The following is a 25,583-nucleotide window of genomic DNA, read 5'->3' as shown; positions in this document are numbered from 1 at the left end:
TGAAGGAAGGTCTAGAGCCGTCTCTATTTCCTGAGGAGACTGAGGTCCTTTAACATCTGCCGGACGATGCTGAGGATGTTCTATGAGTCTGTGGTGGCCAGTGCTATCATGTTTGCTGTTGTGTGCTGGGGCAGCAGGCTGAGGGTGGCAGACACCAACAGAATCAACAAACTCATTCGCAAGGCCAGTGACATTGTGGGGATGGAACTGGACTCTCTGACGGTGGTGTCTGAAAAGAGGATGCTGTCCAAGTTGCATGCCATCTTGGACAATGTCTCCCATCCACTACATAATGTATTGGGTGGGCACAGGGGTACATTCAGCCAGAGACTCATTCCACTGAGATGCAACACTGAGCGACATAGGAAGTCATTCCTGCCTGTGGCCAGCAAACTTTACAACTCCTCCCTTGGAGGGTCAGACACCCTGAGCCAATAGGCTGGTCCTGGACTTATTTCATAATTTACTGGCATAAATTACATACTACTATTTAACTATTTATGGTTCTATTACTATTTATTATTTATGGTGCAACTGTAACAAAAACCAATTTCCCCTGGGATCAATAAAGTATGACTATGACTATGAAATTGTCTCTGCAATTTGCAATTTGAATAAGGGTAACCTAAATTACACAGTCTCATGTTAAAGGTATTTTTGTTGAATTTACTCATTTCAGGTGAGGATGTAGTTATTATACTTCAATATAGGATGAGGAACTTGGACTTTTCTCTTTGGAACAACTTGCTAATGGTGTACACGATGATGAGAGTGGAAAGCTGGAGAGTTTTCCCATGGTGGAAATTGCTGATACAATAGGCACATGTATATTGCATTTTGCACAATGCTGTGTTTGGAGCTGGCATTGGTGTATAAGATGATAAGTGTTGTATATTGAATGGCCAGCCGAAGACTTCCCCATGGAAGAAGTTGCTAATATAAGGGGATGTAAATTTAAGTTGATTGGGGGGGGGCAGAATGTGAGGGGTAAGTTTTTAAAGTGGTGGATGTGGGAATGCACTTCTAGGGTTTATGGTGGAGGCAGATACGTTAAGGACATTTAAGAAACTCTTAGATAGGCACATGGTTGATAGAAAAATGGAGGACTAGATTGAAGGGGTTAGATTGATCTTTGAATAGGTTAATAGGTTGCCACAACATTGTGGACTGAAGGGCCTGTACGGAGATGTAATATTCTGTGTTCTAATTGGACGTGGTATTTTCAGGTTTAATGGAAGTTTAACTGGAATTAATGATTCATCATAATTCAGCAATCCATAATTGAATGAATATTTATATAGATATTAAATCAGAAAGGAATCAGCTAAACTCAATGACTTTTAATAATGTAAAGCACACAAAGTTCACAGTAGATTCACCCACTGAATGGTTTCTTTACTGCTGGTACCCATTCCAATATGAGACCAAGATCTCAAGGGAAGATTGGATGAAGTAAAATAGTTCCTGTTGAGAAATGGGATAGCACATAACCAGTTCTACAATTAGTTAAGGAAGTTGATGTGAACTGGATGATTCAGGCTGAGACTTTTCATCAGTACTCGAAAGGAAGAGGGAAGAAGCCCAAATAAGAAGGTGGGCTTGAGGAAGGAGTACCAGCTGACAGGTGATAGGTGAGACCAGGTGAGGTGGAAGGAGTACCAGTTGACAGGTGACTAGTGAAACCAGGTGAGGGGGAAGGAGTACCAGCTGACAGGTGATAGGTGAAACCAGGTGAGGGGAGGAGTACCAGTTGACAGGTGACTAGTGAAACCGGGTGAGGGGGAAGGAGTACCAGTTGACAAGTGAAACCAGGTGAGGGGAAGGAGTACCAGCTGACAGGTGATAGGTGAACCAGGTGAGGTGGAAGGAGTACCAGTTGACAGGTGACTAGTGAAACCAGGTGAGGGGGAAGGAGTACCAGCTGACAGGTGATAGGTGAAACCAGGTGAGGGGGAAGGAGTACCAGCTGACAGGTGATAGGTGAAACCAGGTGAGGGGAGGAGTACCAGTTGACAGGTGACTAGTGAAACCGGGTGAGGGGGAAGGAGTACCAGTTGACAAGTGAAACCAGGTGAGGGGAAGGAGTACCAGCTGACAGGTGATAGGTGAACCAGGTGAGGTGGAAGGAGTACCAGTTGACAGGTGACTAGTGAAACCAGGTGAGGGGGAAGGAGTACCAGCTGACAGGTGATAGGTGAAACCAGGTGAGGTGGAAGGAGTACCAGTTGACAGGTGACTAGTGAAACCAGGTGAGGGGGAAGGAGTACCAGCTGACAGGTGATAGGTGAAACCAGGTGAGGGGGAAGGAGTAACAGTTGACAGGTGACTAGTGAAACCAGGTGAGGGGGAAGGAGTACCAGTTGACAGGTGACAAGTGAAACCAGGTGAGGGGAAGGAGTACCAGCTGACAGGTGATAGGTGAAACCAGGTGAGGGGAAGGAGTACCAGCTGACAGGTGACAGATGAAACGTGATGACGGGGAAGAACGGTGAAGTAAGAAGGGAGGAGGGGCACCACTGGAAGGTAATGGGCAGGTGAAGGTAAGAGGGGAGCCAGAATAGAGAATGGAATAATTCTTATTTCATGATCACAACAGATTTTTCCTATAATCTAACACATGTTGTTAAACAAGAGAAAATCTGCAGATGCTGGAAATCCAAGCAACACACACACAAAATGCTGGAGGAACTCAGCAGGCCAAGCAGCATCTATGGAAAAGAGTAAACAGTCGATGGGGGAAGAGTACAGTCCGAGGCATTGATTGTACTCTTTACATAGATGCTGCCTGGCTCACTAAGTTCCTTCAGCATTTTGTGACATGTTGTTAAATCTGAGAGCAAGCACAGAGGAGTGCAACACACATCAAAGTTGCTGGTGAACACAGCAGGCCAGGTAGCATCTCTAGGAAGAGGTACAGTCAACTTTTCAGGCCGATACCTTCGTCAGGACTAACTGAAAGAAGAGTTAGTAAGAGATTTGAAAGTGGGAGGGGGAAGGGGATATCCAAAATGATAGGAGAAGACAGGAGGGGGAGGGATGGAGCCAAGAGCTGGACAGGTGATTGGCAAAGGGGATATGAGAGGATCATGGGACAGGAGGTCCGGGGAGAAAGACGGGGTGGGGGGGGGGGACCCAGAGGATGGGCAAGGGGTATAGTCAGAGGGACAGAGGGAGAAAAAGGAGAGTGAGAGAAAGAAAGTGTGTATAAAAATAAGTAACAGATGGGGTACGAGGGGGAGGTGGGGCATTAGCGGAAGTTAGAGAAGTCGATGTTCATGCCATCAGGTTGGAGGCTACCCAGACGGAATATAAGGTGTTGTTCCTCCAACCTGAGTGTGGCTTCATCTTTACAGTAGAGGAGGCCGTGGAGAGACATGTCAGAATGGGAATGGGATGTGGAGTTAAAATGTGTGGCCACTGGGAGATCCTGCTTTCTCTGGCGGACAGAGCGTAGGTGTTCAGCAAAGCGGTCTCCCAGTCTGCGTCGGGTCTCACCAATATATAGAGGAGTGCAGTTTATTTATGTGGAGACTGAGACATGAGAAAGGCTTTATTATTACCACACTAAACATTCGGTATTCAACCAATAAGCAGTATCTTAAATGCAATGTACATCACATACAAAAATCTTTTATTGATCAAGAATGAACTCTTTTAATCTTGTTGTTTCACAATGAAACAGAACAAGTTTCATGCATGTATACCCGTGCAACCCTTCACAAGGAAATCTTCAGAATACTTCAACATGAAGTATGTAGTATTCTTCAAATCAGGTATCACCTACTAGTGTCTCAGAGAGTTCTTGGTCTTCAGAATTTCTTGTCACTTAGTGAGTACATTTATCAAGTAACTAGTCTTTAATTTATTAATTAATTTATCAATTAATTGATTTTAGGATTATTTAACTGGCGATAGATTCTGTGCTGGATTTCGTTTATTGCAGACAGAATTTGACACAGAAATTATTTACGGGACAATAACATAAGAGACACAAAATAATCTGCAGATGCTGGGGTCAAAGCAACACTCACAACACACTGGAGGAACTCAGCAGGTTGGGCAGCATCCATGGAAAAGATCGGTCGACGTTTTGGGCCAGAACCCTTCATCCTGACGAAAGGTTCCGGCCCGAAACGTCGACTGATCTTTTCCACGGATGCTGCCCGAGCTGCTGAGTTCCTCCAGCGTGTTGTGAGTGTTGCAATAAAATAAGAGAACTTTCAGTTCAGAGTTCATGCAATCGGGGTAAAGGTACGTGCATTGAATTTCAGAATTAAATTCTATTTTCATGCATCCTAGGTTAAAAAGGGTGAAGTACAAATTAGCATTATAACTTGTGCAGAAGAAAGAACTTTTTCCATTGACTATGAAAATAAATTTGCAATAGAGAGCTTAGCATTTACCAAAAGTTAAACATATAATTGTTATTTATCTTGAAAGCAACGTTTTTTCAGCAGCACATTCATAACAAGAAAATCAGATGCAGGTTAGTTTATTCTGTCAGTGAGAATGATTTTCAAACATATTTATTTAATTATGGATTGATACATTATGTATGATACATGTCACTGTCCTAATATGTAGAGCTTTCAATCAATAAATCATGACATTGAGTGATTAGATCGCTGTAAGCAAAATCTGCAATTATGAGTATGCCTTTTTCCAATCAATTGGTGTTTAGAGTTGCGCATTGAGAACAGATATCATATTGGATTACGTACAAGATGCTGGAGGAACTTAGCAGGTCAGGCAGCATCTATGGACAGGAAATAAGAGTTGACTTCACAGGCCAAGAACCTTCATGAGTCCTGAAGATACTGGTAAGGCCTAATTTGGAGGCCTAACATGGTCATGTGAAGTTGGGTACAGAATTGGAAACAAACAGAAAATATAGAAGTTCAGCAAAGAACATTGGCAGGAGGATTATTTAATCAAACATAATGTCAGCTAATTCTTAGTCCTTAATGATCCAGATGGTTGATGGTCTGAATAGCAGAATTTACTCAAACATGAGAAAGTCTGAAGATGCTGGAAATCCAAAGCAACATACACAAAATGCTGGAGGATCTCAGCAAGTCAGGCAGCAGCTATGGAAATGAATAAACAGTTGACGTTTTAGGCTAACTCCCTTCTTTAGGATTGGAAAGGAAGGTTGAAGATGCCAGATTAAAAAGGTGGAGGAAGTGGATGAAGTGGCTAGAATGTATATAGAATTGTGTGTTGTTTAAAATTACAGATAATAATATACAGGAAGGTGTGTGTGTGTGTGTGTGTGTGTGTGTGTGTGTGTGTGTGTGTTCCTGCATGTATTCAAAAGGGAAGAACGTTTGATAATTACATGGCAATCTTGAGGTTATATTTACTGAATACAATTTTCACCTGCTGCACTACAAATATTTGTTTTAGCTTCTAAATCTGTGAATCCTTAAAAACTTCAACCACCGGAAGAACAAAATGACAAGACCCAAGTTCCGAAACAAAGTGAAAGGATTTTGATTTGTCAAATTCTCCAACAGCTATGGGTTTGCAATTGCGTGTTGTAACCAGCTCCTGAGGTCGCCCAGATTCCTGTCCAGCCACCTGATGTTGTTCTTTATGTTTTCCAGAGCAATCTGAGTGGATCTCAGCTGGGAGCTCTGCTCCTTAATAGAATTAAAAAATGTCTCCACCTGAAACATATTAAATACACACTGGTATTTTTTTTGTTGATTTAAATACATTGTTGAATATAATAACTTTCTCCTGCTCTAGAAATACACAATATTATATTTAATTGTTGTAATATTCATCATTGCTTCTGTATTTTAATTGGGTTGAGTCAGTAGTAAGGAAGGCAAATGCAGTATTTGCATTCATTTACAGAATTAGTGGATTTGTGGAGCATACAAAGGTAGGTGGAGGGACAGATAGTGTTGAGGAAGCAGGGAATCTACGGAAGGACTTAGAAAGATTAGGAGAATGGGCAAAGAATTGACAGATGAAATTTCAACGTTGGGAATATTATGGTCATGCACCTTGGTAGAATGAATAAAGGCATAGACTATTTTCTAAACGGGGAAAAATTTCAAAAATCTGAGGCGCAAAGGGACTTCGGAGTTCTTGTGGAGGATTCTGTAAAGGTTAAGTTGCAGGTTGAGTCAGTGGTGAGGAAGGCAAATGCAATGTTAGCATTCATTTCAAGAAGACTAAAATATAAAAACAAAGATGTAATGCTGAGGCTTTATAAGGCAGTGGTCAGAGTGCACTTGGAATATAGTGAGCAGTTTGGGCCTCTTATCTAAGAAAGGAGGTACTAGAATTGGAGAGGGTCCAGAGAAAGTTCTCAAGAATGAACCGGGGAATGAAAGTATTGAAGTATGAGAACTGTTTGATGGCTCTGGGCCCGTACTTGCTGGAGTTTAGAAAATTGAGGAGGGGATCTCATTAAAACCCATCAAACATTGAAAGGCCTAGATAGATATACAGGTGTCCCCACTTTTCAAACGTTCACTTTACGACACCTCGCTCTTAGAAAGACCTACATTAGTTACCTGTTTTCGCTAACAGAAGGTGTTTTCACTGTTACGAAAAAAAGCAGCGCGCGCCCCGAGCAGCCAAGCTCCTCCCCCGGAACTGCATTCCAGCCGGCATTGCTTAAACACGTGCCTGTGAGCATCTGTGCTCTATGTCGATTTATTTTGAGCATCCATTAGCAAGATGAGTTCTAAGGTATCAGAAAAGCCTAAAAGAGCTCGTAAGGGTGTTACACTTAGCGTAAAATTAGACAGAATTACGTGTTTCGATCGTGGTGAACGAAGTAAGGACAAAGTGAGTTTGGCTTGTGGAAGTTGACGAAGATGATGTTGAAGAGGTTTTGGCATCCCATGACCAAGAACTGATAGATGAAGAGCTGATGCAATTGGAAGAGGAAAGGATAACAATTGAAACCGAATTCAGTAGTGAACAGACCGAAAGTGAAGTTGTCCAGGAACTGAATGTGAAGCAACTGTGTGAGATTTTTGCTGCAATTGACAACAATGATTGCAGAAAAGTACAACTTTAATTTTGAAAGGGTACGTCGGTTTAGGGCATATTTGCAGGATGGTTTGAGTGCTTACAAAGAACTGTATGATAGAAAAATGCTCGACGGTCAGCAGTCAAGTATACTGTCGTTTTTCAAGCCTTCCATATCAGCCACAGCAGACGACGAACCTCAACCTTCAACATCGAGGCAGACAGACATAGAAGAAGATGACCTGCCTGCCCTGATGGAAACAGACGACGATGAGATGACACCCCAGTGTCCCACCACCCCAATCTCCGACGACTCAGCCTAGCACACCATCATCAGTGTGCTTGCTGTCTTCCCGATTCCAGTAAGTGATACTACACTGTACATACATTATTTCTACTTTATATAGGTTGTGTATTTTTATGTGTTATTTGGTATGATTTGGCAGCTTCATAGCTTAAAGGTTACCGGAGAGAGTGCTTCTGCCAAGAGCGCTTCTGCCAAGGGTGCTTGCGTGAGATTTTCACTGCACTAGGCAGTGCTTCAATGATTGCAGACAAGTATTTCTACTTTATATATCTTATCATTCCTGCTTTTACTATATGTTACTGTTATTTTAGGTTTTATGTATTATTTGGCACGATTTTGTAGGTTATTTTTTGTGTCTGGGAATGCTCAAAAATTCTTCCCATATTAATAAATGATAATTGCTTATTCACTTTACGACAGTGGTCCCCAACCACCGGGCCGCAAAGCATGTGCTACCGGGCCGTGAGGAAACGATATGAGTCAGTTGCACCTTTCCTCATTCCCTGTCACGCACTGTTGAACTTGAACATAGGGTTGCCAACTGTCCCATATTTGCCAGGACATCCCGTATATTGGGCTAAATTGGTTTCTCCTGTATTTCCCCCTGCTAAGGTAGAGCGTTCCTATGAAACCTTTCGTGCCGAAAAGGCATGAAGCAAAGAAGCAATTACCATTAATTTATATGGGAAAAATTTTTGAGCGTTCCCAGACGCAAAAAATAACCTAACAAATCATAATCATACCAAATAACACATAAAACCGAAAATAAATAACACTAACATACTGTAAAAGCAGGAATATGATAAATACACAGCCTATATAAAGTAGAAATAATATATGTACAGTATAGTCAGGAAGATGAAGGCAAAACCGATTTGTGTGGAGGACAAAAATCGGCACGTATGCGCACGCAGGTGCCCGCGCAAGGCTTCATGGTCATGGTAGTCTTTCCAGGGGTAAAGTGTCCCGGGATTTGACTGCTATTTTTGTCCCTTATTTGGGAGTGAGAAAGTTGGCAACCCTAACTGTAAAAGACATGTTGAGGTGAGTTTAACCCTACTTGAACACCCCCGACCCCACCCCAGTCGGCCGGTCCGCAAGAATATTGTCAATATTAAACCGGTCCGCGGTGCAAAAAAGGTTGGGGACCCCTGCTTTACGACATTCTGGCTCATGAACTGTTTCATAGGAACGCTCTACCTTCGGATAGCGGGGGAAACCTGTACGTGGAGAGGATGTTTCTTATAGCGTGGCTGTCTGGGACCAAAGGGCAGAACCATGAGGAGGAATTTCTTCAGCAAGGGGGTGGTGAATCTGTGGAATTCATTGCCATGGATAGCTGAGGAGGCCAAGTCATTGGGTGTATTCAAAGTGGGAGTTGATAGGTTCTTGATTAGTCAGGGTGTCAAATGTTACGGAGAGAAGGCAAGAGAATGGGGTTGAGAGGGATAATAAATCAGCCATAATGGAATGTCTGAGCAGGTGCAATAGGGTGAATGGCCTAATTCAGTACTTGTGTCTAATGACAGCAGTCCTCTCTGCCTATGTTGAGTTGTTATCCCTCCCTTGTTGTACAATTGGCGCTCGTGAAGCTAAGCCTTCACTGGCTTCTCAGACTGGCCTGCCCCTTGGATGTGTCATCTCACTTTCCAGCGCCAGCATAGCGTGCCCACAGTTCTCAGCAGAACAATGCAAGCAGCAACAACAGCAAACCAAGCCCCTTGCGCACGCGCACACACCCCTCCAATCCCAGCGCAGGATGCCTCCAGGCGTCTCGGGATGAGGAGGAGTTTTTTTTTGGCCAACGGTTCTCAATCTGGGGTCCATGCACCCCCGTGCTGAACGGCATTGGTCCATGGCATAAAAATGATTAGGAACCCCTGCTTTAGGGAGAGGGCGGTGAATTTGCAGAATTCATTGCCTCACAGATGTCCGTGGAGGCCAAGTCATTGGATATATTTAAAGTGGAGTTTGAATCGGTAGGTTCTTGATAGTAAGGATTTCAAAGGTAATGGGAAGGCAGGAGAATGGGGTTGAGGAGGATAATAAATCAGCCATTATAGAATGATGAAACACTGTTGATGGGCTAAATGACCCAATTCTGCTCCTGTGTTTGATAGTCTAATATTACCAGTGTCTATTTATGAAAATCTCTAGAGCAATGAATGGCAAAAGGTGATAGAATCAAATTATTTCAGCAATGATCTGAAAAAGGAAAGAGCTAGCATTGCTCAGCAGATTACATAACATTGGCTTTCAGATTTTCATTTTCAAAATGTAATCTTTGTAAAAAGGAAATCTTAGGATTTGCATTAATGGAAAACTCATGATTTGAATGGAAAGCTGAACCTGGCTCCTTGCAGACTCAGTGTTACAAAAGGAGAAAAAGCAAGTCAAGAGGTCTATAGCTGGTGTTTCTCTCATACACATGATCAAAATCAGTTGTGGTGCAATAACATTACTAAGGTGTCTGTAAGCATGAGTACATGTCCACTAGCAGCTGGAGACCTATCCTGGGGATAATGGACTATGCATGTGCATGGGTGGGATGGAAGAATGGGGCTTGTTTTTGCTGTCGTTGTTTTGTTCTGCTGAGCATTATGGGTATGCTATATGGACGTTGGAATGTGCGGTGACACTTCCAGGTTACCCTCAAGAATGTTGTTTTTTTATACAAATGATGCATTTCACTGTACGTTTCCATGTACATGTGACAAATAAATGTGAATCTTGAGTTTTGAGATGTTAATCATTTTCATAAGTTTTTGGAAATTTTTGGTACAACTTTGTGGGCCAAAGGGCCTTTATTGCGCTGTAGGTTATCTGTGTTTCTAATCATGGGACAATTTACAATGGCCAATTAACCTACCAACAGGAATGTCTTTGGACTGTGGGAGGGAACTGGAGCACCCAGAGGGGACCGTACAAACTCTTTACAGGCAGCGGCAGGAACTGAACCCAGGTCGCCTGTAAAGTGTTGTGCTAACCACTGCACTACAGCGCCACCATAATCGTTCATAGCATGAATTCGTAAGGATAAATAGCTAATGAAATAAATTATAAATTATTTCTGAAATATTGGTATTTTTGTTCATGGATGGTTGCTATACACGAATGCTCCCGATGACTCTTGACGTGAGTTGGCAACAGCACATGATGAACGTCGAGCTCTATAACAACCTACCGATGCTCACCACTAAAATTGAGGTGAGAAGACTGCAACTAGCAGGGCACTGTCTACGCCACCCCGAGCTACCTGTCAGCCTAGTAATCATATGGGAGCCCAAGCACGGGAGGATGAACCCTGGGCGCCCTCCCAAGACTATGGTCAACACGCTCCTAGAAGACAGCGGCGGGGCTAATGTAGATGAACTGAACACACATGAGGGAGAGGGAGAAGTGCAGAGTCTGTCATCGTGCCCGACGCTGGCCCCCTAGGCCTGAGTCGACATAGTAGTAGACATAGGATTCTGCTTTGGAGAGAACAGGCCTCATTGCCACCTGCTCACTGCCACATACTGAATGGAGAAATCACTAGGATGGCATCCGTAAATTACCAGTGTGTGGGAGACCCAGCTGGAGGGAATATAAGCAGAATCAAAGGCTATTCAGCCCACCTAGCCTATCTATCATTTACTCTGCAACACTTCTATTGATCTGCATTTTCTCCCTTTCTCTTAATACCTTCTCCCCCCAGAAAAACCCGTGTCAGTTACAGGAGCCCTACTTAAAGAGAAAAGGTTGTTTGAAAGGTTGCTCTGGATGCACAGTTGAGAGAAAGGGAGCTGCAAATTAAAAGCATGACAAAGAGGTAAAGGGGTAGTGAGGAGGAACCTCCTGATTCCTCTTCACTTTGTAAAATGCGTAGAGTTATGGATTTTACTGACCTCTTTCAGTTCTTCCTTTGATGAAAACTGAGATGCTGGTCCAATTATAAACTCTTGAACAGTGAATGAATCAAGCTGAAATCTGCAAATACAAATTTTTGAAGACATTTGGTAATGTGCATTTTTTATATTGTAAGAAAATTATAGTTGTTGGACTACTTAGACTATAGTTCAGCTATGCTGTACGAAATTTAACAAGGTTAGCTTAATTTGTCACATGTACGTTGAAACATGCGGTGAAATATATCATTTTTGTGTCAGCAACCAACACGATTCAAGGATTGTGCTGGAGGCAGCCTGCAAATGTTGCCATACATAGCTTGTGTAGTACTGACTAACCCTAAACATATGTCTTTGAAATGTGGGAGGAAATCAGAGCACCCAGAGGAAGCCGTCATGGTTAAGCGGAAGATGTACGAGCTCCTAACAGACAGCGGCGGGAATTGAAATCCAGTCAGTGATTGCCGGCGCTGTAAAATGATGTGCTGACCTCTGTGCTACCATGCCACCTCCAAATCAAGCTGAACGTTTCAGTTTTCAATTACTACAACCATTATTTCTGTCTTGAGGATGATTCGTTAGTTTGATGACACCTGAACTATTAAGCCTTTTTCTCTCTCTCTATAGATTTTGCCCGCTGTTTGTAAGTTTGTACTTCCACCCCGTGACCAAGTGGGTTTTCTCCACGTGCTCTGGTTTTCTCCCACATTCCACAAATGTACAGGTTAGTACGTCAATTGATCACATATGTATAATTAGGGCAGTGCAGGCTCATTCAGTCGGAAGCACCTGTTACCAGGTTGTATATCTAAATAACTAAATTTGCTGAGAACTTCCAGTATTTTTTCTAAATTTTTTTCAGATTTCCGGTATATGCAGTTTTTGTTTTCCTTCCTTGACGATTCTCAGATGAATTAGCTTGCAAGCATAAATGCATTTTGTTAATTTCTAAAATTAATAAAAACATTTAGAACAGAGATGAGAAGTAATTTCTGTAGCCAGGGGGTGGTGAATCTGAGAAATTCATTGCCATGGACAGCAGTGGAGGCCAAGTCATTGAATATATTTAAAGCAGAGGTTGATAGGTTCTTGGTTAGTCTGGGCATCGAAGGTTACAGGTAGAAGGCAGGGGAATGGGATGACAGGGATAATAAATCAGGCACGATGGAACGGCAGAGCAAACTCGGTTTGTCAAGTGGCCTAATTCTGTTCCTATGCCTTATGGTCTAAACTGCCGGGGACAGTATATGGTATTAATAGAAAATTAAGGTATTATGATTATATGGTACAAATCAGCAGGACAGTGTTGATAGAAATATAGTATTGAGCAATAAAAACAGAGACCAAGTTTAAGGATTTTAAAGGGTACCAACATCTCTATCAATTTGTTCCAGTTTTCCTTCACAAAATTCCATGCAAGCAGTTGTCCGTATGGGTTCCAGCTCACTGCCCTGAGAGCAAGAACCAGATTCTGTACTTTAGTGTTGTCCCCTTGCAAACCAAGTTCCAATAACCTGAGGTGATGGAAATAAACATACAATAGATTTATTACAAAAATTGTTACAATATTTTCTTTGTAAAATCACCTTTCTTTTTGATTTACTTTTAACATTTCACGAATCTGTGGAATTCATTGCTGCAGATGGCTGCGGAGAGCAAGTCATTGGGTGTATTTAAAAGTGGCGGTTAATAGGTTGCTGATTAGTAAGGGGGTTAAAGGTTATGGGGAGAAGGCAGGAGAATGGGGTTGAGAGAGATAATAAATTAGCCACGATGGAATCGTGGACCTGACTCGCTGGGTCAAATGGACTAATTCTGCTATGTCTTACTCTGTGATACAAATCTAACTATTCGGGAGGTATTCCACTTCATAATTCATTGTGGGATTAATATCATAAATTACATCAGCAAAAAGAGAGCCACGACTGTATCATAATATCAATCCGTCTCCTGATGTTGGAGTTGAGAAGGAGTACCTCTGCAGGGTTGTGAATTAGTGTCAATGTAAAGAGGGAGTTGAGAATTAGCAATTTGTTTTCAAATGAAGTGGTTTGCTTAGCATTAATGAACCGCGGCTGCAGAATGGTATATAAAATCGGGAGATTGTACTGGAATATGGAATGTACATGTGGTGTGGGAAGTTCAATGATGTCATACTGTGCAGAAGTCTTATGCACTCTCACTATATGTATGTGTTGACCATCAACCTCCCACTCATCCTACCCTTTTTTTACACTTATCCTACTCTGACCCATTTTATCTTCCCCCACATCCCCATCAACCCTCCATTTTAACATTCATCTACACCAGGGGTTCCCAGTCTTTGTTATGTCATGAACCAATACCATGAAGCAAGAGGTCAGAGGACTCCAGGTTGGGAATCCCTGATCTGTACACCAGAAATAATTTACTGTGGCCATTTGACCTGCCAACCTCCATGCTTTTGAAATTAGAGCACATGGAGGAAACCCTCATTGTCACAGGTGGACATGCGAACTCCACACAGCTAGCACCTGAGATCAGGATTGATTCCAGATCACTGGAGCTGAGAGGCAGCTGCTCTCCTTGCTGCACATCTCTGCCACCTTATATTCCATTAGGAGAATCAACAGAAACTTCTTTATATAAAGAGTAGGTAGAACATTGAACTTAATCCCAATAGGAGATTGCAGGAAATTAGGATAGACATATTTAAGAGGTTTAATAAATATGCAAAGCAGAATAAATTCTGGAAGTACTTATTGGTGAGGTCAGATGAAGTAGGGTGTGTGACAGAAGACATCTTTTACACTAAATATAGGAATTGGTTTATTATTGTCACACGTACCATGGTTCAGTGAAATGCTTGCCTTGTATACTGTTCATACTGATCAAATCACTACATAGTGCATTGAGGTAGAACATGATAAAACAATAACAATACAGAATAAAGTGTAACAGTTACAGAGAAAATGCTGTGCAGGTAAACAACAAAGTACAAGGTTATAATGAGATAGATTGAGGTCAAGAGTCCATCTTATCACACAAAAGGTTGACTCAAGTGCCTGGTATCGGTGGGGTAGAAGCTGTCCTTGAGCCTGCCAGATGGAAGAGGGGGAAGAGAGCATGTCTAGGATGGATGGGGTCTTTGATTAAAGGAGGGAGGGGAGGGAACGTCGACTCAGACCATGAGAGGCCTGTGTCGGGCATTTTCATGCCTTACAAGGCGCAGATTGGAAGTCTGTGTGGGGCGCCACTCCTCACACAGACACTAGAGCAATGTGTGGTTAAGAGCCTTGCTCAAGGACACAAACACGCTGTCACAGCTGAGGCTCAAACTAGCGACCTTCAGATCACTAGACGAACGCCTTAATCACTTGGCCACGTGCCCAACACTAGTTCAATTTGATTAAGCTGGCTGTTAAAATGAAGCAGACAGAAGTATATACAGTCTAATGAGGGGAGGCTGGTTTCTGTGATACATTGACCTGTGTCCACAACTCCTCACAATTTCTTGCAGTCACAGGTAGAACAGTTGCCATACCAAGCCGTGATGCACCCAGATAGAATGCATTCTGTGGTGCATCGATAAACATTAGTAAGAGTTGACAGGGACAGTGAAGAAAACAGCTTGTTTCTACACTGAAATCTCCATATAATGCCACTTGCTACTCATCTAAACACAATAATCATTCCAAATTCCGATCGGACAGATGTGTATCTTCGTGCTCAGGTGACAAAATGTATAAATGCTTCCCATTTGCAGGAACATGATATATGCCTTATTGTGAAGTATCTGATGGCATATAAATAAACTCTATACCGGGAAAAGTCTTTTCAGATTCTGCCGATTGCAAAAGAAGTCATTCACTCGGCGGCCACTTTATTAGGTACAGCCGTACAGCTGCTCATTAATGGAAATATCTCATCAGCCAATCACATGACAGCAACTCAATGCACAAAAGCATGCAGACATAGTCAAGAGATCCAGTTGTTCAGACCAAACATCAGAATGGAAAAGAAGTGTTATCTGAGTGACTTTAACCATGGAATGATTGTTGGTGTAAGAAGGGGCAAAGGGGTAATTTGAAACTGCTAATTTCCTGGGATTTTAATGCACATCAATTCCAGGAGTTAGGATTCCCAACCTTCTTTATGCCATGGACCACTGCCCATTAACCGAGGTGACCATGGACTCCAGGTTGGGAAACAATGGCTAAGAGTTTGTAGAGAAATGTGTGAAAAATTTAAAAGAAATCTACGCAATGGTAACTCTGTGGATGAAAATGCCTAGTTAATGAGAGAGGTCAGGAGAATAGCCAGATTGGGTGAAGCTGACAGGAAGGCAGCAGTAACTCCAAAAACCATGTGTTACAACAGTGCTCTGCAGAAGAGTATCTCACAATACGGAACACATTGAACCTTGAAGTGGATGAGCTACAGCTGCGAAAGACGACGAACATACAGAGTGGCCACTTTGTTAGGTAATGGAGGAACCTCATTAACTGGCCACTGAGTGTAATTTTAATTTCTTTGACATTTTGGATCCCTTTACAATACTGTAATCATAACTCACTGTGAATGATATCATGAAGTCTGATGAGCCAAAAATAAATTCTATACCGTGCCAGTTTGTCTGGATTTCTGCTGCTTGCCAAAGCAGATATAATTTTACTTTCTTCAGCAACCGAAAATGATTGCATGTATTTTGTCAGGAGATAGTCCCATCCATCACTGCTCTGGGCACCTACGGAGTATATAATGTCCGTGACATCGGTTGGCAATCTGCGATATAAACAAAAATGTTCATAATTCTTCTGTCCAATAAACTGCACTATAGACTACACATACACTGGAATGCATGCTTAGAAAGGTAGACCATTGTCACATTTTAGGGGATCTTTTGTTTCTATGCAAGTGGAGTTATTTAACCATCAGGATAATTAAACTTAAACAAAGTAAAGACCAAATGATTACTTCCCCAAAAACAATGTCCATTTCTATAAAGGTCTGCGCACATCAGTTCCTGCAATGTTATGAGTGGGAAACTGGTGATGACAATGGTAATGAAAATGAAGCAGTTTTGTGCATTATTAGAGATTAAAAATGAGTGTTTTGACATTAAAATTAATTAGATGTGAGTGATTAAACAAAAAACTAGATTATAATTTGGTCATATGGAGAGTGATTGAGGTGGGAGAAGCAGGAGAGCTAGATTTAACGAGGTAAACACAAGAGATGTTGGACATACAGAGTAATACACGCAAAGTGCTGGAGGAACTCAGCAGGTCAGGCAGTATTTATGTAGAGGAATAAAGAGTTGATGTTTTGGGCTGAGGCACAGCCCAAAATATTGACAGTTGTTCCTTTCCATAGATTTGCCTGACCTGTTGAGTTCATCTTGCAATCTGCGCGTGTTAATGAGTTAAACGCTTTTTGTTACATGGCTTTATTGAGTTTTAACCATTCTTTTGTGCTTAGTTTTCTTGAATTCAAAACATACTTTTAAACAAACAGTTATTAATGGCATTATTAAATTAAAATGATAAATAAATGCATAATCTTCATGCATCATTTGGATTTTAAATCACTGCTTTGAAATCAATCCTAAGAATTCATAATTTGCAAAACAATCTTTAAACTAGTTCACCTATAATACAAATCAATCAAATTTTTTTTGCTCAGCATAACAAAACTTTCAATTTACAGATACATTTACATTTCTTCCCCTCACAGATATCAGCTATCAGAACACTTCCATCAAAATATAGACATCACCCCAAAATCCTATACAAAAGCCCTTATTAGTATAGCAGACAGGTTTACATCTACATACTGCAGAAAAGGTTGCCTTGTTTTATGAAAACTATTTGTTTTTGAGTGTACCATACATGTCAAAAAGTCCAAAGGAATGTATTCCATGATTAATTTATGCCAACCAAAACGTCCAGGGGCCTTATCAGATATCCAACAAAGTAAAATGTTCTTCCTCGCACAAACAGTCAGGATGTTAAAAAGTTTTTTCTGATATGCATTAATAATACGACTTCTGGGTAAGCCTAAGAGAAAAGACACTGGGTCCAGTTCAAGCTCCATCTTCAGAATCTTTTCCATTTCACCCAAAATATTACTCCAGTACTCCTGAAGCTTGGGACAAGTCCAAAAACAGTGGGTGAAAGTTCCAGTATTTACTTTACATTTAGAACACATTGGAGAAACCCCCGTCTTAAATTTCAAGAGACGATCTGGAGTCAGATGGGCTCTATGCAGAATTTTGAGTTGCAGTGCTTTAGTTCTATTACAAACTGAAATTTCTTCGCGTTATCACAGATGTCTTCCCGTGTTTCAGCTGTAATTTCTACTCCCAGCTCTTCCTCCCAGACCTTTCCCAGCTGCTCGGCTTCTCCACAAGAACATTCCCTCAGGATGCTGTAAAAAGTGCTACTGGAGACTTCACCCTTAGAACAAAACACCCTCTTTTCTATGTCAGAACTATAGAAATCAGTTAACAATGATGTTTTTTTTCTGTATATAATCTCTTATCTGAAAGAAATGAAAAAGATCCTTGTTGGGTATGTTAAATTTCTCTACTACTCGACTAAAAGACATCATCTTTCCTTCATCAAATAAATCTCCTAGATGGAAAGTACCCTTAGAAATCCAAAGTTTCAATCCAGAATCCGCTATGCCAGGCTGAAAATCTGGACTGCCGGTTATTGGGGTGAAGGGTGATATTTTTGCTGCGTTGCCCTCAATTTGTCGCACCGCCCTCCAAGCCCTGAATGTATTATTTGTTATTGGATTGCGACAATATTCCTTAACTAGTTTCATCTTATTGAGGAAAAGCAAATTAATAAGAGGGCATTTTGCTTGTGAAGCTTCAATGTCTAGCCAAATTGAGGAGGGGTCCCTGCAAACCCAGTCAACCACGCAAGATAAAAAGGAGCTTAATTGATATTTTTTGATGTCTGGAAAATCCGGAACCCCTAGACTACTGGGAAGCTGTAACTTAGACATTTTAATACAGGGTCTTTTTTTTGTTCCAGATGAAAGAAACAAACCAGCCATTTATTTTTTTTTAAGTATTTGTTGGGTAAAAGTGACTGGAATCATTCATATTGGCAGAGCAGACGAGGAAGAATGTTCATTTTGAGCAAGGATATTCGGCCAAGCCAAGAAATGGGAAGAGTGCTCCATTGCTCAAGATCCTGTTTGATGTTGTCAAATAACTGTGTAAAGTTAGCTTTGAACAATTGATCAAACATAGGTGTGATAAATATGCCTAAGTAAACAAAACCTGTCTGCAACCATTTAAAGGGGAAAACACCCTGAGTGTCAGGTATCTGCTGCAGATTCCTCAGAGGCATAGCCTCTGATTTAGTAAAGTTTACTTTATAACCAGAAAAGGCGCTAAATGAATTGATGCATTGTATAAGGTGGTGCACTGATATAGCAGGGTTTGATAAGGAAATTAGAACATCATCCACATACAATGTAATTTTATATAACTTTAGTACTATGTCTGGAGCAGATATTTTGGGGTCTCGCCGAATAGCCTCAGCCAATGGATCGATCACTAGTGTGAAAAGTCATGGTGATAAAGGGCAGCCCTGCTTGCTGCCCCTCAGAATACTAAAATTATCCGACCTAATACCATTAGTGAGAATTGCAGCCAAAGGGTCATTATAAAGAACCTTCACCCACTTAATAAAATTATTGCCCAAACCAAATCGTTCTAAAGTGAAAAAAAGATACGGCCATTCAACACGATCAAAGGCCTTTTCTGCATCTAAGGAAACCACCAAGCCGTCCACTGCCTGTTGCTGACATGCCTGAATCACATTAAGTAATCTTCTAATATTGTTAGATGATCTACGGCCTTTTACAAAACCTGTTCGATCTTCTATGATAAAAGGTAACACAGTTTTTAATTGCAACACTAAGGTTTTGGGTAAGATTTTAATGTCAACATTTAACAATGAAATAGGCCTGTAGGAGGCACAATCTTCAGGGCTCTTTCCTTTCTTAAGAATTAGGGAGCTATTAGCTGCTCTCAATGATGGTGGGAGGAGACTACAATTAATTGCATGATTGAACATATTTAGCATAGGCTCTGATAATAACCCTGTGAACACTTTATAGAATTCACTAGTGAGTCCATCAGGACCAGGAGCCTTCCCACTTTGGAGCTGTCTCACAGCTTCCTGAATCTCATGTATAGATAACGGAGTATTGAGGAGGGACTCTTGTTCAGAAGAAATGCCTAGGAGATCTAAATTCCTGAAAAAGGACTCCTTCCTAGATTGTCCAGCATTACATTGCTCAGATTGATACAATTTAGAATAAAAATTCTTAAACACAACGTTAATCATTTTAGAATTACTAGTGAGGGCTCCTGTCCCATCCCTAATTGAAGCAATAGTCTGAGAGGCATTTTTCTTTCGAGCTAAATAAGCCAAGTACCTACCTGGTTTTTCACCATGTTCAAACAATCATTGTTTAGCAAACGTCAATTTTCTTTTGGCTGCTTGTGCAAGTAAAGAATTTAGTGTGCAGCGTAGGGCTGTGATATTCTGTAACTTGGCTGCAGAAGGCTTATTAATATAATCCTTTTTAGCTGCCGCAAGCCTTGCTTCCGCTAGGTGCTGCTGTTCCACAGCTTGTCGCTTCTTACTAGCAGAGTAGGAGATAATTAATCCCCTTGCATAGGCCTTAGCAGTTTCCCAGAGCATCGATGGACTACTAGCTGATTTGGAATAAATAGATAGGAAATTTTAAAATTCGGAAGTAAAGTAGTCTATAAATTTATTATCTTTTAGAATAAAAGGATTCAGCCTCCAATGTCTAGATCGTGCTGAATTATCTTTGGGCTTAATATTTAAATATACTGCTGCATAGTCAGAAATAGTGATATTTCCAACTGTGCAGGCTACAACTAAATCTAGGAGCGTTTTGGGGATTAGGAAAAAGTCTATTCTGGTATAACACTTGTGTGGATTAGAAAAAAATGTGAAGTCTTTGTCTGAGGGATGTAACAACCTCCAGACATCCACAAGTCCTTGTTCTCCACATAAGCCCATGATTTGTTTGGACTGTGAGGAGAGCAATGGGGGACCACTAGGCACTCTGTCCATCAATGGCTCCATATGACAATTAAAATCCCCACCTACAAAATGTTTTGTATTGAAAAGCTTGTAAGTTTGGAAAAAGCATCTATTAGGAATTTGAGAGGATGAGCTGGAGGGCAGTAAACATATTGCTCTCCATATATTGAAGCCTTAACAATCACAAATCTTCCATACTTATCCTTAATGCAGTCTAATAAATTAAAAGGTAGTTTCTTCCTAATTAAAATGACCCCCCCCCACACTCCTGGTATTAAAAGGTGAAAAATAGACTTGATCAAATCCACTCTGTTGCAGTTTTAGATGTTCTTTATCATTTAAATGTGTCTCCTGCAATAAGGCTATGTCCATCCTTTCCATTTTCAGGGTTAATAGGATTTTCTTTCTCTTGATTGGTGAATGATTCCCCTTAATGTTCCAAGTGCACAATTTTAATATATTATTGGTCATAACCCTTTATAACAATCATTTGACTCTGGAGGAGAAGTCGTCCGACTTAAGATCAGCTGAGCGGCAATAAGTGAATAAAAAAAAACACATAAAAAAACAAAGTGCCAACAGCGCTGAACAAGAGGACTTAACCCACACTTAAAGGGGATATCTGAACCTTCTAGCACCCCATATTCTGCCCCACTGCTAATATGGCATTTAACATAGTCAAAAATGAAAACGGCTTAATTTATCAATCCACCGATTTGTTACCATCATGTTTAAGCTCCTTCAGGCTGGAGCAGCACCACTAATTTAAACAAATAATGAAACTATATCAATCAAAACAAATACATTACCCATCCTATAAGATATTTTGCCATCGAGTAATGAAAAGGTAAAATAAAGTGACCATCGAGCATGTTATCGCCCATAATAGGGGCTACACAATGTATACATGTCTACAAAAGTTTTAGCTTTGTCAGGAGAATCAAGTATCTTGGTGGTCCTGTTGTAGGTGATTTTCAGCGCCGCTGGTTACAGCATAAAGTACTGGATTCCAGATTTCCTCAGCCGCTTCTTTACCTGGTCGAATTCCTTGCGCTTCCGAATAACGGCTGCCAAAAATTCTTGAAAAAACATAAGCCTAGATCCCTCATATATTAAAGCCTGGGCATCAGTCCCATGGTGCCTCAAAGCCTCTATCACTCTTTGCTTATCACTGAAATTATGGAACTGCACAAGGTCGGGTTGAGGGCATTGGCCTGGGCCCGGTTTTGGAGCCAGCGTACGATGAGCTCTTTCCACTTTAATGTATCCAGCCTTGGTTTCCAAATCAAGGAAATTAGGCAGGCAGCCAGCGATGTTTTTTAAGCCTTCGCTGGCTGGCTGGCTGCCTTCTGTTCCTTCAGGTAGACCGATGATCCGTATGTTCTTCCTCCTGCCCCTATTCTCAAGATCATCAATACGGTCAAACAGGCTTTGAACTTGCTTTTCTAGTGCCCGAATGCGGCTTTGGACTTGATCAGCTACAATCTCTACCACAGAGACTCGGCCCTCAGCCCCGGTCTTTCTTGTATCAAGATCTTTAAGCTCCGATGTGTGGTTCTGGGGTGTTAGAGAGAGTGGACCCAGCTTCTCGTCCATCATTTTGGATATGTTCTCCATAACTTCCTGAATTACTTGACAAAAGCAGGGTCAACGTGTTAGCATAGCAAGCAGTAGCTAGCTCCTCAGCCCCAGAGCACTCTGTGCAGCTCATCCTGGCCGCTTTTTTAGTGCTTTTCGATGACATGGTGTTGAAACAGCTCAAAAAATACTCATCAATGTTCATGTTATTAAATCTGACACTTGGGCATTTTTTAAAAAGTTGGAATGGATAGGTTTATTTGCGAAATTATCAGTGTTGCGGTGCTGAGCTCAGCAAGCAGACCTTTCGGTGTGCCGCCATCTTGAAAACCCTCAGTTGAATTTTTAACTTAGCAAAGAATGCAACGCCCTGAGATGATGGTGTATCCCTGTGGAGTTGAATGTTCATTAGTGCATTCTTCCGAGTGGACACTTAATGTTTGCTTGCGATTTTCTTTTAAAAATAGCAGTATCCTGACAATAACCACAAGAGTTTCTACAGATGTTGGGAATCCAGAGTAACACACATACAAAATGCTAGAGGAACTCAGCAGGTCAAGCCGCATCTATAGAGAACAACAACCAGTCAATGTTCTGGGCTGGGCATTTTGTACTCTGACATAAGCAATGTGGAAAGAATAAACTCAACAAACGCAGAACCTGGAGTATATTTGCCACAAGGTCAGGATCTCCTAGTCATTACCCAACTCAATTCAGCTTCCCATTCCATCTATCTATCCATGGCCTCCTCTACTCCCACGATAATGCCACACTCAGGTTGGAGGAGCAACACCTTATATTCTGCCTGGATAGCCTACAATTTGACGGCATAAACATTGATTTCACTAACCTCTGGTAATTTATACCCCCTTCTCCCTTCTCGGTTCCCCATTCTGGCTCCCCTCTCACCCATTGTCTTCTCCTCACCTGTTCTTACTTCACTCTGTCACCCCTCCACCTTCACGTTCTTCCATGGTCCATTGTCCTCTCCCATTAGATTCTCTTCAGCCCTTTACCTCTTCCACATATCATCTCCCAGCTTCTTACTTTATCTCTCCTCCCCACCCACCCAACAACCTTCCCTGCCACTTGGTCTCAACTATCTCCTGCCATCTTATACTCCTTCCCCTCCTCCTACCTTATTCCGGCTTCTGCCCCTTTCTTTTTCAGTTCATCTGAAAGGTCTTGGCCCAAAACATCTATTATATATTCCTCTCCAGAGGAGCCACTTGACCTGCCGAGTTCTCCAGCATTTTGTGTGCGTATCCTGGCAATTGAATGTTTCCCTAAAACAAGTTCAGAAATAAATTACTGAGTGCTACTTGTGTTAATTAACTGTGTACAATAATATCTGTATCACACAGAGTAACTTACTGTGAGAGATTTGTTCAGAGTTACAGAAAAGTTCTATACAAAATAAATTATCACTCTAAACTGAATAGAAGCTGATTTTTTCACATTACTGACTTCATGGTACCATTGGACGTCCTCCACTGATTAAAATAATCAGAAGCCTTCTGAACACAAGGATGGTATTCAAGGTCACAAGCAGCTTTCAGGAGTTTGGTCCGTAACAGTGGATCTGACATGGTTTCAGCATCATCCCATGACTGCTTATCAATCAGATGCTTGAAAAACTTCAAGATGTAGTTCTGAAATTTAAACAATAAAAAAAAACAAATCTTCTTAAGCCACCAGAAAATCTGAAAGGATTAGTGTACAGCTATAGAAAAAATAAAATAGCAACAATTTATTTTTGGAAAATTAGACTGCGAAAGATTGACTATGCTTCAGCAGGCAACTGGAATATCTGATACAATACTAAGAATGCATAGTAGAGATGTTGCAGGCTTACTCCATGGTATGTGCCAAGCTAAGTGATCTCACAGACATCTTACAATTAGTGTAATAGTACATGAAAATTTAAAACCAACTGCAGATGCTGGAAAATTGGAATGCAAACAGAAAATTCTGGAATCACTCAGCAGTTCAGGCAACATCGGTGGAAGATAAACAATATTAATTGCTAGTTGGCATCAGTACCCTTAAATATATTAAATAATTTGGAATTAATATTAATAGCCCCCATTTGAATGAAATAATTATAAGACACAGGAGCATTATTAGGCCATTCAGCCCATCAAGTCTGCTCTGTTATTTGATCATGGCTGATTTATTTTCTCTCTCAACCGGATATGCCTGGATCATTTTGCTGGCGGGGTCAAAGTCACCTTGGTTCTTGATTTTCTCACCAGAGAATCTTTCTAAGTGACAAGAGCAGATTTCTGAGTTTCCCAATTGGCTGCTCATTACAGGCACTGTGTTCATGAAGAACTGGTTTGTTTTAGACCATAAGACACAGGAGCAGAAGTAGGCCATTCAACCCATCGAGTCTACTCCGCCCTTCCATCATGGCTGATCCTGGATCCCACTCAGCCCCATACACCTGCCTTCTCCCCATATCCTTTGATGCCCTGACTGATCAGGAAACTATCAACTTCCACCTTAAATATACTCCTCTGGACAGTCTGTGGCAGAGCATTCCACAGATTCACTGCTCTCTGGCTAAAAAAACGTCTCTGTTCTAAAAGGTCACCCCTCAATTTTGAGGCTGTGCCCTCTAGTTCTGGATACTCCCACCACAGGAAACATCCTCTCCACATCCACCTTATCTAGTCCTTTCAACATTCGGTAGGTTTCAATGAGAGCCCCCACATTTTTCTAAATTCCAGTGAGTACAGGCCCAAAGTTGCCAAATGTTCTTCATATGTTAACCCCTTCATTCCTGGAATCATCTTTGTGAACCTCCTCTGGACTCTCCCCAATGACAATACACCCTTTCTGAGATATGGGGCCCAAAACTGTTGACAATACTCCAAGTGTGACCTGAATAGTGTCTTGTAAAGTCTCATCATTATCTCCTTGCATTTATATTCTATTCCCCTTGAAATAAATGCCAACATTGCATTTGCCTTCTTTACCACAGACTCAACCTGTAAATTAACCACCTGGGAGTCTTTATTTCAGCTGCTTTGGTTTCAGTATTAACCATCTCAAGGACTTGATATTTTCCCATTGCTGGCTGTGGATTGCCCTGATTCTGAGTCATACCCACAGGAGCAGATAACCATTGATCATGCGGGAGAAAAGGGCAGCATGATATCATGCTGACCACTGACACCAGTGTTCTCCCAGATGCTGCTGAGGGCTAAGAACGTAGTGTACAAGTTCCTCAACAAATCTAACGGAGATTCATGCTGACGAGACCACCATGGATCAGTTCAGGGTCAAGGCTTGAAACAGCAGCCTGGCAAAAACCATCATTGGATACTAAAGCATCACCTGCTTCGAGACTCCATCTCTTTGACTGTGAATGGGCATCGCTCAAGTAGAAGGACAACATTATCTTACCTTTAGATTTGTGGCAACGTCAGTGATATTTCTTTTTACAACCTTTCTGTAAAGTACCTCTAGGTTACCCAAACCGTGTAATAGTGGGATGCTCTTACTCTCTCGATTGAGGTAACGAGTCAAGTTCAAGGCTCGGTCAACTGACAGCTTTCCTGCACTAAACATGGAGTCAGAATAGGAATCAGGTTTAGTATCATCGGCATATGCTGTGAAATTTGTTAACTTAATGGCAGCATTACAATGCCATACATGATAATATAGTAAAAATGAAGTAAATCAATAACAGTAAGTATATATGTCAAAAGTTCTAAGGTTCATTTATTA

The 25,583-nt window shown here is 41.3% G+C and overlaps 1 protein-coding gene across 5 annotated transcripts in view; it reads right to left on the bottom strand.

The window, feature by feature from the left end:
- Positions 1-3,614: 3,614 nt before the first annotated feature.
- LOC134357252 (endoplasmic reticulum aminopeptidase 2-like) overlaps positions 3,615-25,583 on the bottom strand; it is a 92,965-nt gene continuing 70,996 nt past the window's right edge. For all 5 annotated transcript variants that reach the window (XM_063068588.1, XM_063068589.1, XM_063068590.1 and 2 more), the window contains 6 exons: positions 25,260-25,416; positions 23,316-23,500; positions 15,790-15,951; positions 12,561-12,701; positions 11,188-11,269; positions 3,615-5,669 (listed from right to left, as the gene is read on the bottom strand). In XM_063068588.1, the coding sequence (XP_062924658.1) occupies positions 5,517-5,669; positions 11,188-11,269; positions 12,561-12,701; positions 15,790-15,951; positions 23,316-23,500; positions 25,260-25,416 (880 nt within the window). In that variant the 3' untranslated portion in view covers positions 3,615-5,516. The remainder of the gene's footprint in view (positions 5,670-11,187; positions 11,270-12,560; positions 12,702-15,789; positions 15,952-23,315; positions 23,501-25,259; positions 25,417-25,583) is intronic.

This window comes from Mobula hypostoma, chromosome 16 (genome assembly GCF_963921235.1).
Source record: "Mobula hypostoma chromosome 16, sMobHyp1.1, whole genome shotgun sequence".
Classification (NCBI taxonomy): Eukaryota; Metazoa; Chordata; class Chondrichthyes; order Myliobatiformes; family Myliobatidae; genus Mobula; species Mobula hypostoma.
This window is presented reverse-complemented; position numbering and strand designations above follow the sequence as displayed.